Source organism: Cherax quadricarinatus, chromosome 16 (assembly GCF_038502225.1).
Source record: "Cherax quadricarinatus isolate ZL_2023a chromosome 16, ASM3850222v1, whole genome shotgun sequence".
NCBI classification, from domain to species: Eukaryota; Metazoa; Arthropoda; class Malacostraca; order Decapoda; family Parastacidae; genus Cherax; species Cherax quadricarinatus.
The window spans coordinates 4,831,878-4,847,986 of record NC_091307.1 but is presented as its reverse complement, the minus strand read 5'-3'; the positions used below and the strand labels follow the sequence as shown (position 1 = coordinate 4,847,986).

General features: G+C 36.5%; 1 protein-coding gene across 7 annotated transcripts in view; it reads right to left on the bottom strand.

The window, feature by feature from the left end:
• The window catches only part of LOC128688952 (BTB/POZ domain-containing protein 6), a 189,176-nt gene that overhangs the window by 27,615 nt on the left and 145,452 nt on the right, over positions 1-16,109 (bottom strand). For all 7 annotated transcript variants that reach the window (XM_053777020.2, XM_053777018.1, XM_053777021.2 and 4 more), the window contains one exon: positions 673-809. In XM_053777020.2, coding sequence (XP_053632995.1) covers positions 673-809 — 137 coding nt within the window. The remainder of the gene's footprint in view (positions 1-672; positions 810-16,109) is intronic.

The window sequence follows — 16,109 nt, the reverse complement described above, 5'->3', positions numbered from 1 at the left end:
GCCGTACGCCTTTTTCATGGGAAATGACGAGGCTTTAGTCGAAAATCATATTTTCGTCTGCAAAGCAGAAACTATTAGAGGTGTATTAGATTTGCACGTATATAAACTTCACACTTTTAAGTTTGCACTTCCCCTCCCCATCTCCACTAAAAGTTAAAAATAAATTAAAAGTAGCTCAAATATCCAGCTCAGAATTTTTTGCCATAACTTGGAAAGACTTGTGTTGCAGTTCATTCTTGACAAGGCATTATCTGTAGCGTTGAGTTATGGTTAAAATTATTTATATTTCTTGAAGATTGTGATTTCAATAAAATTTCCAGCTGTAAGAGTCATGAAGACTACTATTTTATTTTCAAGGTGTTGGAAGATATTTTCCCAAGGCACTACAGAACTGCTTAGTATTATAAGCAAAAGCATAACGTAATTGCAAAAGAATAGAGCCTAGAAGAATATGAATCATCTGATAACTAGAAAAAGAAGATAGAGAGAGAAAAAAATGATGAAGAGGGTTTGAGGAAGAAAGGGGAATAAAAACAAAATGGGGGAGTAAGAGAGACAGTTCATGAAAAAGAGACAGTTCAGGAAAATTTGAGACAGTACAGATAGAGAAAACAAGACACAATACAGGTAAAAGAGAGAGAGAGAGAGGATTCACTACACTTATTTATTTACCATTTAACGAGAGCCTTAAAGATGACGGTCTCCGAGGTGATCCTCAGAGGTTCCTTGAGGAGCTGAGACATGGCCTCTGGCGTGAGGTCCATCAGCGCCGGGGACAGGAGCACAGCGTTCCCGTTGTCCCTGAAGACCTGTAGGAGCCCAAGAGAGCAACAGCCACTTGCATTTATGATGGTTTCAAGGAAAATATTTATACACTGAGTGGCAGCGAACCTATCCTGTCTTGCGCTAACGTTAGATAAATACATGAGTGGGTGTGGGTGAGTGTGAATTGGACCTGACTAGCTTGTGCTACTGGGTCAGATGCCGTGCTCCTCGCTTCAGTGAATGTGACTGACCTGACTAAGTTTAGGCATTGGCTTAAGCCGGTGGGAGAATTGGACCTGCTTTACATGGGCCTGTAGGCCTGCTGCATTGTTCCTTCTTTCTTATGTTCTTAAGGTTTTTACACTCCACTGCCCAATTGAGGAACTCAAGAAATCGCTTTGAACCTCCTTAATTTTTTGTACAAGAAATACAAACAGCCATGAAAAATAAACTGTTTAATTCTGAATACGAAAAAAAAGAACTTCATTTATTTTTAATTATTGACTCATTTTTATCTTTCATTTTCATTGCATGACATAATTGTGGTTTGTTACTTGATTGTTCTGACAACTTTAAAACAAATATGAATTGGAATGGGGAGAGCATCTCAGTGGGAAGGTTGGCATTGTTTTCTTTCAATCAGTTGCTTAATGTGAAGTTAACTTACTGGGGTTCACAGCTAAGGAAGGGTGGAGATATGTTGCAGTTTAAGTTTTTGAACTGCAGTATAGGCACGCCTCTAGCAAGACAGTGATGAATTGAGTGATGAAAGTGTTACATCTTTCTCGGGTCACCCCATCCCTGCCTCAGTGTTTTTGGGTGTTCTCGTTATAGATGAATATCTGCTCTTTTTTTTACACGACTTGAAAACATTATGATAACTGCAAATGTGATAGAAAAGCTGTTCTCGACACAAGAAATCGTAATGACACGACTGCAAATAAACCAAGGCAAGGGCGGGGATGGAACTACAAACCGACGCGTTAGCCACTGGGTCAGCTGGTTAAAATAAGATTTATCCAACAATATATATATATATATATATATATATATATATATATATATATATATATATATATATATATATATATATATACCATAGGAAAGTTATCATAGGTACCACTGTGACCACAAATGCAATTTTTATAGATGAATCTCCCGCCAGCGTTGCCGTGACGAACTCTAGCTCAAATTCCCTCAAAGCCGTCATCATGACTCACGAAATCGTAATGACAGGAATGCAAACAATTAGCTACGAGTTCAATCCCCTCCCGTACCGTGGTTTATAATCTGTTCTCTTTCTTCACTGGCTGTATCACTTGAGCTTGTATTTCTTAACAAGCTACAGAACGGGCAAACAATGTCAGTGCTTGAAATATTGCTATACTAGAGAATCTTCAATTGTTCGTAATGGGATTGAAGTCGATCATCCTCTTAATTCAGCTCTCAAAACTGATATTGATTAACACTTGATGGTGTTCTTAACAACGTTAAGAATACCATCGAATAAAATCTCGAAAACTATTCTGCTGCTAAAAATCTCTTATCAAGAAAAGTCGTTGGCTGTATTCTGGTCTTCAGGGTATCAGTCGCATCCAAAGCTCTGCAAGTTTGCATTATGAACATTTATCCATTTTATATAATATATTTATGTGAGCCGGGTTTTCTACCCTTCCAGAGAACAAAGAATAAAAGTCGGATGAGATGCGCATTGTCTGCAACACAATTTCTCATTAAGCAACTGGTTGAAAGGAAACAATGGAATAGGGAATGACACAGGAATAGGAAGAGAAATGATACAGTAATATAAAATGTTCCTGCCTATGTTTCTAAATCTACCTGAATAAGAAACCAAGACATTCTACCTGACCATGTGTCCATAAGGAAGCTAGCTCTACCTACATGCATGATACAATCACACGGAAGCCAGTCTACCTACCTGGCTGTTTTCACTCAGTGCGAAAGAGTTTTTAAAGATAAAATCTCGATTGGTTTCTTAAAAAAAAAATCTATTCTGGAAACTGTACCTAGGACAGACTACATACTACATGGCAGTCAAACTCACCAGCAGCCATAGAATCACTGTCAAATTTACACTTTATTTAGAGCACTGGAAAGCACGTCCCTTTCTCGATAAGTCAGCCAAATACTTTAATACTGCTTTCTCGGTGTCTTCAGCCTCACTAAGAATTTCTTAACTTGCGTTATCCTCCAACAGGTTAAAAATAATTAATTATTACTTTTAGAGCGTCAGTAAATCCTACGCCTTGTGAACCTAAGCAAATGAAATAGAAATGTCCTATATAATATTCTTCCTAAATGTATCCGATTAATTTGGTGCTGCTTCATAAATATATTACTGAAATTTGATCTTAACTATGACGTGCATCATCTAATTTTTCTACAATATATGACCATACCCTAAAATCAAATAAGTAATAAAATAGAATATATTTTGTAGATAAATGGTTCAGAGAACCGACACATTGATCAGTGAGACACTGTTCGCCACACAGTTGCTTCATCAGTCCTATACAAAGGAGAATTGTGAAGATCAGGAGTTTGAGGTAATCAGTCCCTCAGCCTGGAGTTGATGAAATAAGTCCATCAATCTTGAAAAGATTGTAATCTTTATGAAGATTGTATCGTTATTAAGGAAACGTTTCGTCACACAGTGGCTTCACCATTCTCTATATAGGACTGATGAAGCCACTGTGTGGCGAAACGTTTCCTTAATAAAGATACCCAGGTGTTTTACATGTGTCGAATTTATCAGAATATGTTTAGCCACCTCTGTTTACATGTTTCATAATGGGAAAAACTGGGTCTTACAGGTAAAATTCTATTATATTCAAAGATTCAAACTCTTGCTAGCTACAGGTTACCAGTGAAAATTACGACACTATTCTCCTTCACTCATCCCATAGTATGCATATCCCATTTTCACATTAACTCAGCCATTATAACAACTATGAAAATCTTTCAAGATTTAACAGATGCATGTTAACATATAAAACAATTTCTGAGTTGACTGAGAGGTAACATGTATTGTTACCTCTCAGTCAACATACTTGACTACACATTTAAAAAAAAAATACCACTGTGAAGGTTCTTCATAACCAAGATAATAGAAAATATATGATTAATGAAGTCCTGACGCAGACGACCTAACAAGTATAGAGAAATAAGGATGGTAACTTCAGTGAATGTAGGTATTAGATTTGTCAGGAAAGACGACAAGTGTTTCCTGACGAGGGTCTTAGTCATATGATGACCCACAGCTGGACCTTCAGGTTATTTGACCGAGGCTTTACGCTGGCTTACCGGTCCACCCTTTAAAAAATTATGATAATAACCATTTTATTTGAGAACATAGATGTATGTCTGGTATGAGGTTTTAGAGACAAATTTATCACGCCATGTGCCCTGTGTAATAAGAAAATGGGTAGGCTAGATTAACTGTTGCACAACAGTTGCCTTTAACAATTTATACAAACAACAGTTAAAATTTAAATATTTTTTCATTAATTCAGTCGTTCAACCGCGACAGAATATATACGGACTTTTCAGTTAAATTTAAATTTTATTCTACAACTGCTGGGTGAGCCAAAATACATATAGAAAAGAATTTAACGTTTGTGGAAGCGGTTTACAAAAAAGTTTGAGTTTACGCAGTCAGCAAGCCATTGTGAGGCGACGTTGTTTGTGCAATGTGTTTTATACTGCTGATCTAAATGTCATGAACTGACACAGTACTCAGATTACAAGCCTTAAACAACTGGAATTTATGAACCCTATCTGTTGAAAGCTGGAGACCTCTCCATTGAATGTTACCAGCTAGTCTGCTGAATGCTTCCAGTTTGTCTAGGCATTTTCTCTGTGAAGGATCCATTTCTACTGCAGTGTCTGAAAACAATGGAGATGAATTGTATAAAATACCCACACGATGGTAAAATAAACACTAAATCAGAATAATAAACAGATCTAGAAATGGATCCTTCACACAGGATACCTAGATCTTCTGGAAGTTGACTCACTCCTCAATAGACAAAAGCTTGTCTGGTGAATGTTTCCAGCAGTCTGTGGAATGTTACGGATCTGCTTGGAAGATCTATCATAGGTAGATATTTTCTTCAGTCCCTCATCTTTTGTATATAGTTCTACTGTCTTCAAGTTATGTCCTAGAATCTGTATTGATAAAGCCACTGGATGGCGAAACGTCTACAATAAAGATATCCAGATGTTGCACAAGTGTCTAATTTTATCTTGTCGATATTGTATACCATTCATGTACAACAGATATTTTCTAGAATAAAATGTTCAACGCCATAACTTACAAAATATAAACAAAAATAAATATATATATTATCTGTCAAAATTTTTGTTCATTGATCTAAGAAGATTGCAGATATTCTGTTACTAAATATTACAGGCAAAAGAGACTGAATGGTGCATATCTTTGTCAATTTAAAAGAAACACACAATGTGGTAAAGGGAGCTGTAGACGACGTTTCGGCACTAGATCTCTCTTTTTGTTTTCTAACTTTTTCTCTCTCGGTCGTGACTATGTACAAGTCCAGGACGGACCGAAATGTCATCATAAGTGTCCTCTTCAAATTATGGATTTATTTTTAAATGTTGCTGCTGCGGTATTACAAATATGTTCATCATTGTTAACAATGGGATACGCATCTTTGTCTACAGAAACTTTTGACATTTTTAAATACAGAATATCACTGGTCCAAATCAACAGAAAGTTACATGATACAGATCCTATTAATTAAGTATTTCGTAGTCCAACTTCCTTCTATCCCTCTCATACCTTTCCATTCCCACCTCCTCTTTATCTTTTATTCCCTCCATACAATCATCCCATCTCCTCCTCCTCCTCCTCATCCTCTCTACTTCACTTCCCCATATCCCACCCCAACCCTTTCCAAAAAGTCAATTTCCAGCATTTCTGTTCACGCTCCAAAAAAATAAAAAAAGTTCTCTCACTTGTATTCACGAGCAGAAATATCAGTCATTTCTAGTTTTTTATGAGTTATTATAAAAGGGATAGTATTCAAAAGTTATATACTCTGAGACTTATTTCTCTATCATTTTATTTCCTAGCCTTAGTTCGAATATTTAATTACATGAATAGTGTTTCCTGATCACCAGGTAATTACTGCCAACCCAGGTAATGCAAGCGACAAAAAGAGTAATTAAAAGGTGTTACCCAAGTTTGGTGTCGTATTTTGGAATAATTAACGCCACTTGATGTTTCGCTTGCATTGTTTTGGGATATATATATATGTGTGTGTGTGTGTGTGTGTGTGTGTGTGTGTGTGTGTGTGTGTGTGTGTGTGTGTGTGTGTGTGTGTGTGTGTGTGTGTGTGTGTGACTGTGTGAATGTGTGTGTATGTGTGTCTGAGATGGTGAATGATTTATATATTTATATGTTTTTTGTGATTAATTTTTTTTGTCCAAAAACTTTTGTATATTTTTACTGCTACTGTATTAAAGTGAAATAAATGCCTGTAATGTTCATACTCATACGTACATATAAACCTGAATCTAGTGTTTACGCTTGCTACAAGAGGTAAGTATAAGTGGATGTACACCCTTAAAGCATAATATAAATGGCTCGTGAAATATATAAAATTAAAACATTTATTAATCTTTCTTAATTATTACCGAGGCTTGTGATTAGTTTATTCCCACGTTAAACACTGTGTTGATAAAGCCCTTGGTGGGCGCAACGTCTCCCTAATAAACATTTTGGTTACCACATGTATCTCTTACATAGCGCAGGATTGACATTTTAGCACGAAAAGAGTTCATAAAAATTATTTGTTGTCACTGACTGCAGTCAGCTAACATTCATGTGACAGTGTTTTACTGCTGGGTAGGCAGGGGCATTACAAGTATATGGAAAGTTACCGCTACGTTTCTCCGTACCAGGAAATCGAATCGAATCCATGGCGGGTCTGCTGGTGCTGCTGCACTTTAATTAAGCGGAGCAGAGAACCTGGGTCAGTTCTTTACAGGGTGGATTGGTAAGGTAGTGGAAGACCATTGTCAAATGGTCTTCCACTAGCCATTGCATGACAAATACCCACGTCAGGAGACCGGTAAACCAGCGGAAAGTCTTGATCAAATGACCTAAGGAGTTCACTGAATGTGACGTAATACGACAAATACCAGTGTTAAAAGACATGTTCCCAGTACTGAAAAACAAAGTGCCGCCACCAACACCACCACCACCACCAACATAATTACCATCATCATCATCACCACCACTCCCACCACCACCACCACCACCAACCCCATTACCACCACCGCCACCACCGCCACGACCGCCGCCACCGCCACCACCAACAACAGCAACAGCAACAGCAACAGCAACAACAACACCAACACCAACACCAACACCAACACCAACACCAACACCAACACCAACACCAACACCAACACCAACACCAACGCCGCCGCCGCCGCCGCTTCCACCACCTGGAGCGAGATAAGTCAACGTTACATTTGAGTACCAGCGATGACCTCGGCAGCGGGAAAGGAAATCTGTTAGAAAAAAAACAAATTGACGAGTCACTAAAAGCAAAACCAACCCGGGAGAGGATTTCACAGTGCTTGGCCTGGATTAAAGCGATTTTTGTCTTTGTGCCTTTTTTTTGCATTTCCTTGATATTATTGGCTTATTTTACGTGTATGAGAGAGAGAGACAGAGAGAGAGAGAGAGAGAGAGAGAGAGAGAGAGAGAGAGAGAGAGAGAGAGAGAGAGAGAGAGAGAGAGAGAGAGGATTTTATTGAGCTTCAGTAGATTTATTCTGTAGAGTGAATAATTCCATTATATCAGAGGAATCTTAATACACTTACATTTTTTATATCTACTTTTCACGTCTATCCTTGAAATATTGTTTATCCTGGCGTTGATAATATTGTTTAAATGTAAAGTAAAAGGACACAAGTGCAACTAATGTGACATTTTATTGTGGCAACGTATCGCTCTCCAGGAGCTTTATCAAGCCATTACGTAATGGCTTGGTAAAGCTCCTGGAGAGCGAAACGTTGCCACAATAAAATGTCACATTAGTTGCACTTGTGTCCTTTTACTTTACATATTGTCTGTAATTCTACCAACTTTATTACAATATTGTTTAAATATTTATTTTGAAAATATCTAATGTAGCTGTAACATTTCCTAATTTGCTGTTTACCTGTTTAAAGTATTTATTAAAAACAAAATTACCTCTTCTTGATGTGGTTGTGAGTCGTGGTGACCCGGCCTTGGCTCACTATCTGGGGAGTGTCTCGAGACCTAAGTCTCCCATGGGAGGAGGTACAAGTACCCATCAACTGTGGGACCAACTGTCCCCAGGCCTAGCCACAGTCCCCGCCCTCACGGGGCTCGTAGGGAGAAGCTAGGCCTCTCTGGTCTGCCATCTGCCCCGCCCCAAAGGGGCTCGTGGGGATGGCAGTCTTATGAGCGGCAGATGGTAGCAAGCTCAGGCCTCTCTTTTTCTAGCGCTGTACTATTCAGTAAAGCACCGGAAGTTCTATAGCAGCCTTATTTTAAAAAAAACGAGGCTATACTACGTCGATTTCTACACGATTTGAGCAGGAGGAAACAAAAAAATAATATAATGTGTTGCAGACTGCGTTACCTAAAGTAAAATAATCTATACTTACATATAGATAACTCTCAAGAAGGGGATATGCACGGCTGGCTTACGTCTGGTATGGGAAATGTTGAAAGCGTTGGTAACCTGACGCTCCCTGCTCAAGTTGAAGGATGGTATGCGATAAGATATTGGGATTCTTGCAACAGTATGACTAACCGTTGTGCACTGTTGTTCCTGTTAGGTACAATAACCAAAATTTGGAGCGTTTGGTCATCTGAGGTTCGTTCCTGTTAGCTTGGAGGAGGGTATATATATATATATATATATATATATATATATATATATATATATATATATATATATATATATATATATATATATATATATATATATATATATTCGTAAAGCACTGCGTACCTTGTTCCAAGGTTCGTAGGTTCGAGTCTCCTTCAGCCAGAGATCAGTGTTAGTGTATATTTCGCCTGCTCTTGCGAATTCCTTGCATATATATATATATATATATATATATATATATATATATATATATATATATATATATATATATATATATATATATATATATATATATATATATATATATATGTCGTGCCGAATATGTAAAACTGGTCAATTAGCAAAAACTCGTTTAAAATTAAGTCCTTTCTAAAATTTTCTCTTATACGTTTAAAGATATATTTTTTTCATTAATGTTAATGTAAAAATTTTTAATTTTGCACCAAAAGAATCTTACAAAACTTACCTAACCTTATTATAACAAGAACAATTTATTTTAGCCTAACACAACTAAATATATTTTAAATACGTTTACAGTAATTTAGTACTAAACAAACACGATCATATATATTTTTTTCGTTAGGTTCAGAATGATTTTGGCGAAATTATTGCATACACAAATTTTCACTTGTCCTATATGGCAAGATGAGCGCTGCTATTTAAGCCAAGATAGCAAGTTCTGCCTATTCGGCACGACATATATATATATATATATATATATATATATATATATATATATATATATATATATATATATATATATATATATATATATATATATATATATATATATATATATATATATATATATATATATATATATATATATATATATATATATATATATATATATATATATATATATATATATATATATATATATATATATATATATAATATATATATATATATATATATATATATATATATATATATATATATATATATATATATATATACATATATATATATATATATATATATATATATATAAATATATATATAAATATATATATATATATATATATATATATATATATATATATATATATATATATATATATATATATATATATATATATATATATATATATATATATATATGTATGTATATATATATATTTATCACACTGGCCGATTCCCACCAAGGCAGGGTGGCCCGAAAAAGAAAAACTTTCACCATCATTCACTCCATCACTGTCTTGCCAGAAGGGTGCTTTACACTACAGTTTTTAAACCAACATTAACACACCTCCTTCAGAGTGCAGGCACTGTACTTCCCATCTCCAGGACTCAAATCCGGCCTGCCGGTTTCCCTGAACCCCTTCATAAATGTTACTTTGCTCACACTCCAACAGCACGTCAAGTATTAAAAACCATTTGTCTCCATTCACTCCTACCAACACGCTCACGCATGCCTGCTGGAAGTCCAAGCCCCTCGCACACAAGACCTCCTTTACCCCCTCCCTCCAACCTTTCCTAGGCCGACCCCTACCCCACCTTCCTTCCACTACAGACTGATACACTCTTGAAGTCACTCTGTTTCGCTCCATTCTCTCTACATGTCCGAACCACCTCAACAACCCTTCCTCAGCCCTCTGGACAACAGTTTTGGTAATCCCGCACCTCCTCCTAACTTCCAAACTACGAATTCTCTGCATTATATTCACACCACACATTGCCCTCAGACATGACATCTCCACTGCCTCCAGCCTTCTGGCTGCAACATTCATCACCCATGCTTTGCACCCATATAAGAGCGTTGGTAAAACTATACTCTCATACATTCCCCTGTTTGCCTCCAAGGACAAAGTTCTTTGTCTCCACAGACTCCTAAGTGCACCACTCACCCTTTTCCCCTCATCAATTCTATGATTCACCTCACCTTTCATAGACTCATCCGCTGACACGTCCACTCCCAATTATCTGAATACATTCACCTCCTCCATAGTCTCTCCCTCCAATCTGATATCCAATCTTTCATCACCTAATCTTTTTGTTACCCTCATAACCTTACTCTTTCCTGTATTCACTTTTAATTTTCTTCTTTTGCACACCCTACCAAATTCATCCACCAATCTCTGCAACTTCTCTTCAGAATCTCCCAAGAGCAGAGTGTCATCAGCAAAGAGCAACTGTGACAACTCCCACTTTATGTGTGATTCTTTATCTTTTAACTCCACACCTCTTGCCAAGATCCTCGCATTTACTTCTCTTACAACCCCATCTATAAATATATTAAACAACCACGGTGACATCACACATCCTTGTCTAAGGCCTACTTTTACTGGGAAATAATTTCCCTCTTTCCTACATACTCTAAGTTGAGCCTCACTATCCTCATAAAAACTCTTCACTGCTTTCAGTAACCTACCTCCTACACCATACACCTGCAACATCTGCCACATTGCCCCCCCCCTATCCACCCTGTCATACGCCTTTTCCAAATCCATAAATGCCACAAAGACCTCTTTAGCCTTATCTAAATACTGTTCACTTATATGTTTCCCTGTAAACACCTGGTCCACACACCCCCTACCTTTCCTAAAGCCTCCTTGTTCATCTGCTATCCTATTCTCCGTCTTACTCTTAATTCTTTCAATAATAACTCTACCATACACTTTACCAGGTATACTCATCCCCCTATAATTTTTGCACTCTCTTTTGTCCCCTTTGCCTTTATACAAAGGAACTATGCATGCTCTCTGCCAATCCCTAGGTACCTTACCCTCTTCCATACATTTATTAAATAATTGCACCAACCACTCCAAAACTATACCCCCACCTGCTTTTAACATTTCTATCTTTATCCCATCAATCCCGGCTGCCTTACCCCCTTTCATTTTACCTACTGCCTCACGAACTTCCCCCACACTCACAACTGGCTCTTCCTCACTCCTACAAGATGTTATTCCTCCTTGCCCTATACACGAAATCACAGCTTCCCTATCTTCATCAACATTTAACAATTCCCCAAAATATTCCCTCCATCTTCCCAATACCTCTAACTCTCCATTTAATAACTCTCGTCTCACATTTTTAACTGACAAATCCATTTGTTCTCTAGGCTTCCTTAACTTGTTAATCTCACTCCAAAACTTTTTCTTATTTTCAACAAAATTTGTTGATAACATCTCACCCACTCTCTCATTTGCTCTCTTTTTACATTGCTTCACCAATCTCTTAACCTCTCTCTTTTTCTCCATATACTCTTCCCTCCTTGCATCACTTCTACTTTGTGAAAACTTCTCATATGCTAACTTTTTCTCCCTTACTACTCTCTTTACATCATCATTCCACCAATCGCTCCTCTTCCCTCCCGCACCCACTTTCCTGTAACCACAAACTTCTGCTGAACACTCTAACACTACATTTTTAAACCTACCCCATACCTCTTCGACTCCATTTCCTATGCTCTCATTAGCCCATCTATCCTCCAATAGCTGTTTATATCTTACCCTAACTGCCTCCTCTTTTAGTTTATAAACCTTCACCTCTCTCTTCCCTGATGCTTCTATTCTCCTTGTATCCCATCTACCTTTTACTCTCAGTGTAGCTACAACTAGAAAGTGATCTGATATATCTGTGGCCCCTCTATAAACATGTACATCCTGAAGTCTACTCAACAGTCTTTTATCTACCAATACATAATCCAACAAACTACTGTCATTTCGCCCTACATCATATCTTGTATACTTATTTATCCTCTTTTTCTTAAAATATGTATTACCTATAACTAAACCCCTTTCTATACAAAGTTCAATCAAAGGGCTCCCATTATCATTTACACCTGGCACCCCAAACTTACCTACCACACCCTCTCTAAAAGTTTCTCCTACTTTAGCATTCAGATCCCCTACCACAATGACTCTCTCACTTGGTTCAAAGGCTCCTATACATTCACTTAACATCTCCCAAAATCTCTCTCTCTCCTCTACATTGCTCTCTTCTCCAGGTGCATACACGCTTATTATGACCCACTTTTAGCATCCAACCTTTACTTTAATCCACATAATTCTTGAATTTACACATTCATATTCTCTTTTCTCCTTTCATAACTGATCCTTCAACATTACTGCTACCCCTTCCTTTGCTCTAACTCTCTCAGATACTCCAGATTTAATCCCATTTATTTCCCTCCACCGAAACTCCCCTATCCCCTTCAGCTTTGTTTCGCTTAGAGCCAGGACATCCAACTTCTTTTCATTCATAACATCAGCAATCATCTGTTTCTTGACATCCGCACTACATCCACGCACATTCAAGCATCCCAGTTTTATATATATATATATATATATATATATATATATATATATATATATATATATATATATATATATATATATATATATATGTATATATATATATATATATATATATATATATATATATATATATATATATATATATATATATATATATATATATATATATATATATATATATATATGTCACTCTCAATGAACGAAGGTTCGACCCTTCACCACTCATTGCGCTGAGTTATTCACACGGGTTTAGCGCTTTTCGTTAATTAAATTAAAGGTAAAAGTAAGTAGAGAGCGACCTTTAACACTGAATGAAATTAGAGCCCGAGTCACAACCTTAATCAGTCACTGTTCTCTTCTTTATCGTCGTCGATTTCCTTGTTGCTGCTGTGTAATTATCAGTATTTTTTAGGGTGTAATTTTTATTATAATCTTAAGTGTCAATATTACAATAATAATTAATCTGTCTTTACTTCATTACCGTTGCTATATAGTTAACTGTTATTTTTTGGCCATGTTATTATAACATCAGTGGCATATAAGACCGACAGGTTCATCGTATAGATACCCAGTTGTTGCACATGCGTCTAATTCTTGAATTTTTATTATTATTATTGCCATAACTGTCATTATTCAATTTATATATTTGTCATTTTATTACTTATTTATATTAATTAAATAGAACTGAAATCTCCAGCAAGTGCAATGTTATGAAACTTGGGGAAGATCAAAGAAGATCGCAGACGGAGTGCAGGCTCGGGAGACAAAAGCTGAAAATCTAACTCAAGGAGAAGGACCTAGGGGTGAGTATTGTGTCGAACATCTCACCTGAGGCTCACATCAACCAAATAACTGCTGCAGGTTAGTAAGTATAGCACATGTGCAACAGTTAGGTATCTAAAGATATCTAACATGTGCAACAGTTAGGTATCTAAAGATATCTAACATGTGCAACAGTTAGGTATCTAAAGATATCTAACATGTGCAACAGTTAGGTATCTAAAGATATCTAACATGTGCAACAGTTAGGTATCTAAAGATACCTAACTGTTGCACCAATCTGTTAGTATAGTATACCAATGTATACCACATTAACTGCTGCAGCAAATGCTCGTCTGGTAAAGTTTGTGTAAAATATTAAATTATTGTTTTTATAGTAATAAGTTATTCTTAATGATTTTTTTTCACATTTTTATAAACATTTTATCAAAATTGTTAATGGAAGTGCTGTGTGTAGGCAGAATTACACGTAACTTCTAACTGAATAGTAATTCCGTTACCTATGTATTTTGTGAGGTTAAATTTAGTTTGTTATTCAAATATTTTAAATTGCACCAAGATTTAATTGGTTATATATCCCTTCACCGCACTTTTATTCAAGTTTGCTAAGTTTGCACGAGTGAACAGTTAAAAAGCCATTTAATAAAATGACTAGAGTTCGGATCTCACGCGTCTATAAGCCAGATGATTGACATATGCAGTATAGCTAATAAATTGTAACCGGTTTTGACTTTCTCTTTACCTTGCCGTTTTGATCACGTTAGGAATTAACATAATGTAGGTTTGAGTTGTGTTTACACCAAACACACGCACACACACACACACACACACACACACACACACACACACACACACACACACACACACACACACACACACACACACACACACACACACACACACACACACACACACACACACACACACACACAAGGAAACAGGACCTAAGACACGACCTCTGCAACGACCTGAAACTATAATGAAAAGTCCTAAAAGAAGCAGCTCTCGAGGATCACTAATCAGTTTGGAGAAAAGGAAACAATTGAGGCTTGGCACTCTTGCTAAAATAAACACTACGAACCAGAAGAAATAAAACTCCAACAAACAGTGTCGATATTCAAGTGATAGAAATTTTGAACAAAGATGAAAAATTGTGAAAGCATATATAGCCCACTAGTAGAATTCAGTCTAGATGAGCGCATTGTAATGAAAATTAAAAAAAAAGAAGACGTGAACAGGCTTGCGCCATGAAGAATACAGGAAACAAATTGTGATACAACATTAAATATCATGCAAAACTGGAATGTAAAACTGCAGAGTACTGTTTACACTTATTAAAAATCAAGAAGATAAAAATATTGTCCTCGGATAAACAAATTTATTCCCAGAACAATAAAAAGAAAAATACGAAGGTCGACAACACTAAATCATAAAACATATGGAAATGACAAGAATTCGTAGCACCATCAACAGGGAGAAAAATAACTTCAGAGGTTTGCTCATCAGTACAACTTCATCTAAATGCGGTTATAATAAATCATTAATTGAAAACGTTTCACCCGCACATCTATTTGTGCTATGATGAAACCCACGGTGTGGGTGAAACATCGTAAATAAAGGATTCCATGCAACTGCCTTTATCTCTATCAGGTAGTTTCTTGTTCCTGTGTCTCAGTTTTGTGATTTAGTATGGTAATGCATGTGTCACAGTAACGTCCTGCCTGACTAATTCACTTTCAATAAAGCATTTGAGGCAGTTGATCATGATAAAGAATTCCATGTTATCAATTTGGATTTTAGCAAAGCTTTTACTAGAGTACAACACACAAAAAAAAAAACTGTTAACTTAAAGAAAGTGGCAGCTCCTGTTAAGGATCAAGGAGTAACTGATCAACAGGAAGCAGAGAGCCTGCATAAACTGAGTGAAATCTGCGTGGGGATCAGTCGCAAGTGGCGTTCCACAGGGATAAATTTTAGAACCTTTTATCTACAGGCCCGATAACATACATTAATAGAAAAAAAAACATAACACGATTTCGTGAGGCATACATTAATGACCTTGACGAGAGAATAACAAGTGATATGAACCAATTTGCTGACAATACAAAAACAGGCAGGTTAATTGATTCTGAGGAAGATGCCACTGAATTTCAGAGTTTAAACAAGCTCATGTGGTGGTCAGAAAAGTGGTAGATGCAGTTCAATGTAGATAAATGTAAAGTCCTGAAGGTCGGAAATGTGAATAGCCATAGTAAATATTTAATATAAAACATGGTTATGCAGAATGTGAAAATTACTTAGGAGTTATGGCAAGCAGCAACCTGAAGATAAGACAACAATGCCTAAGCGTACGTAATAACGTAAACAGATTACTGGGATTTAT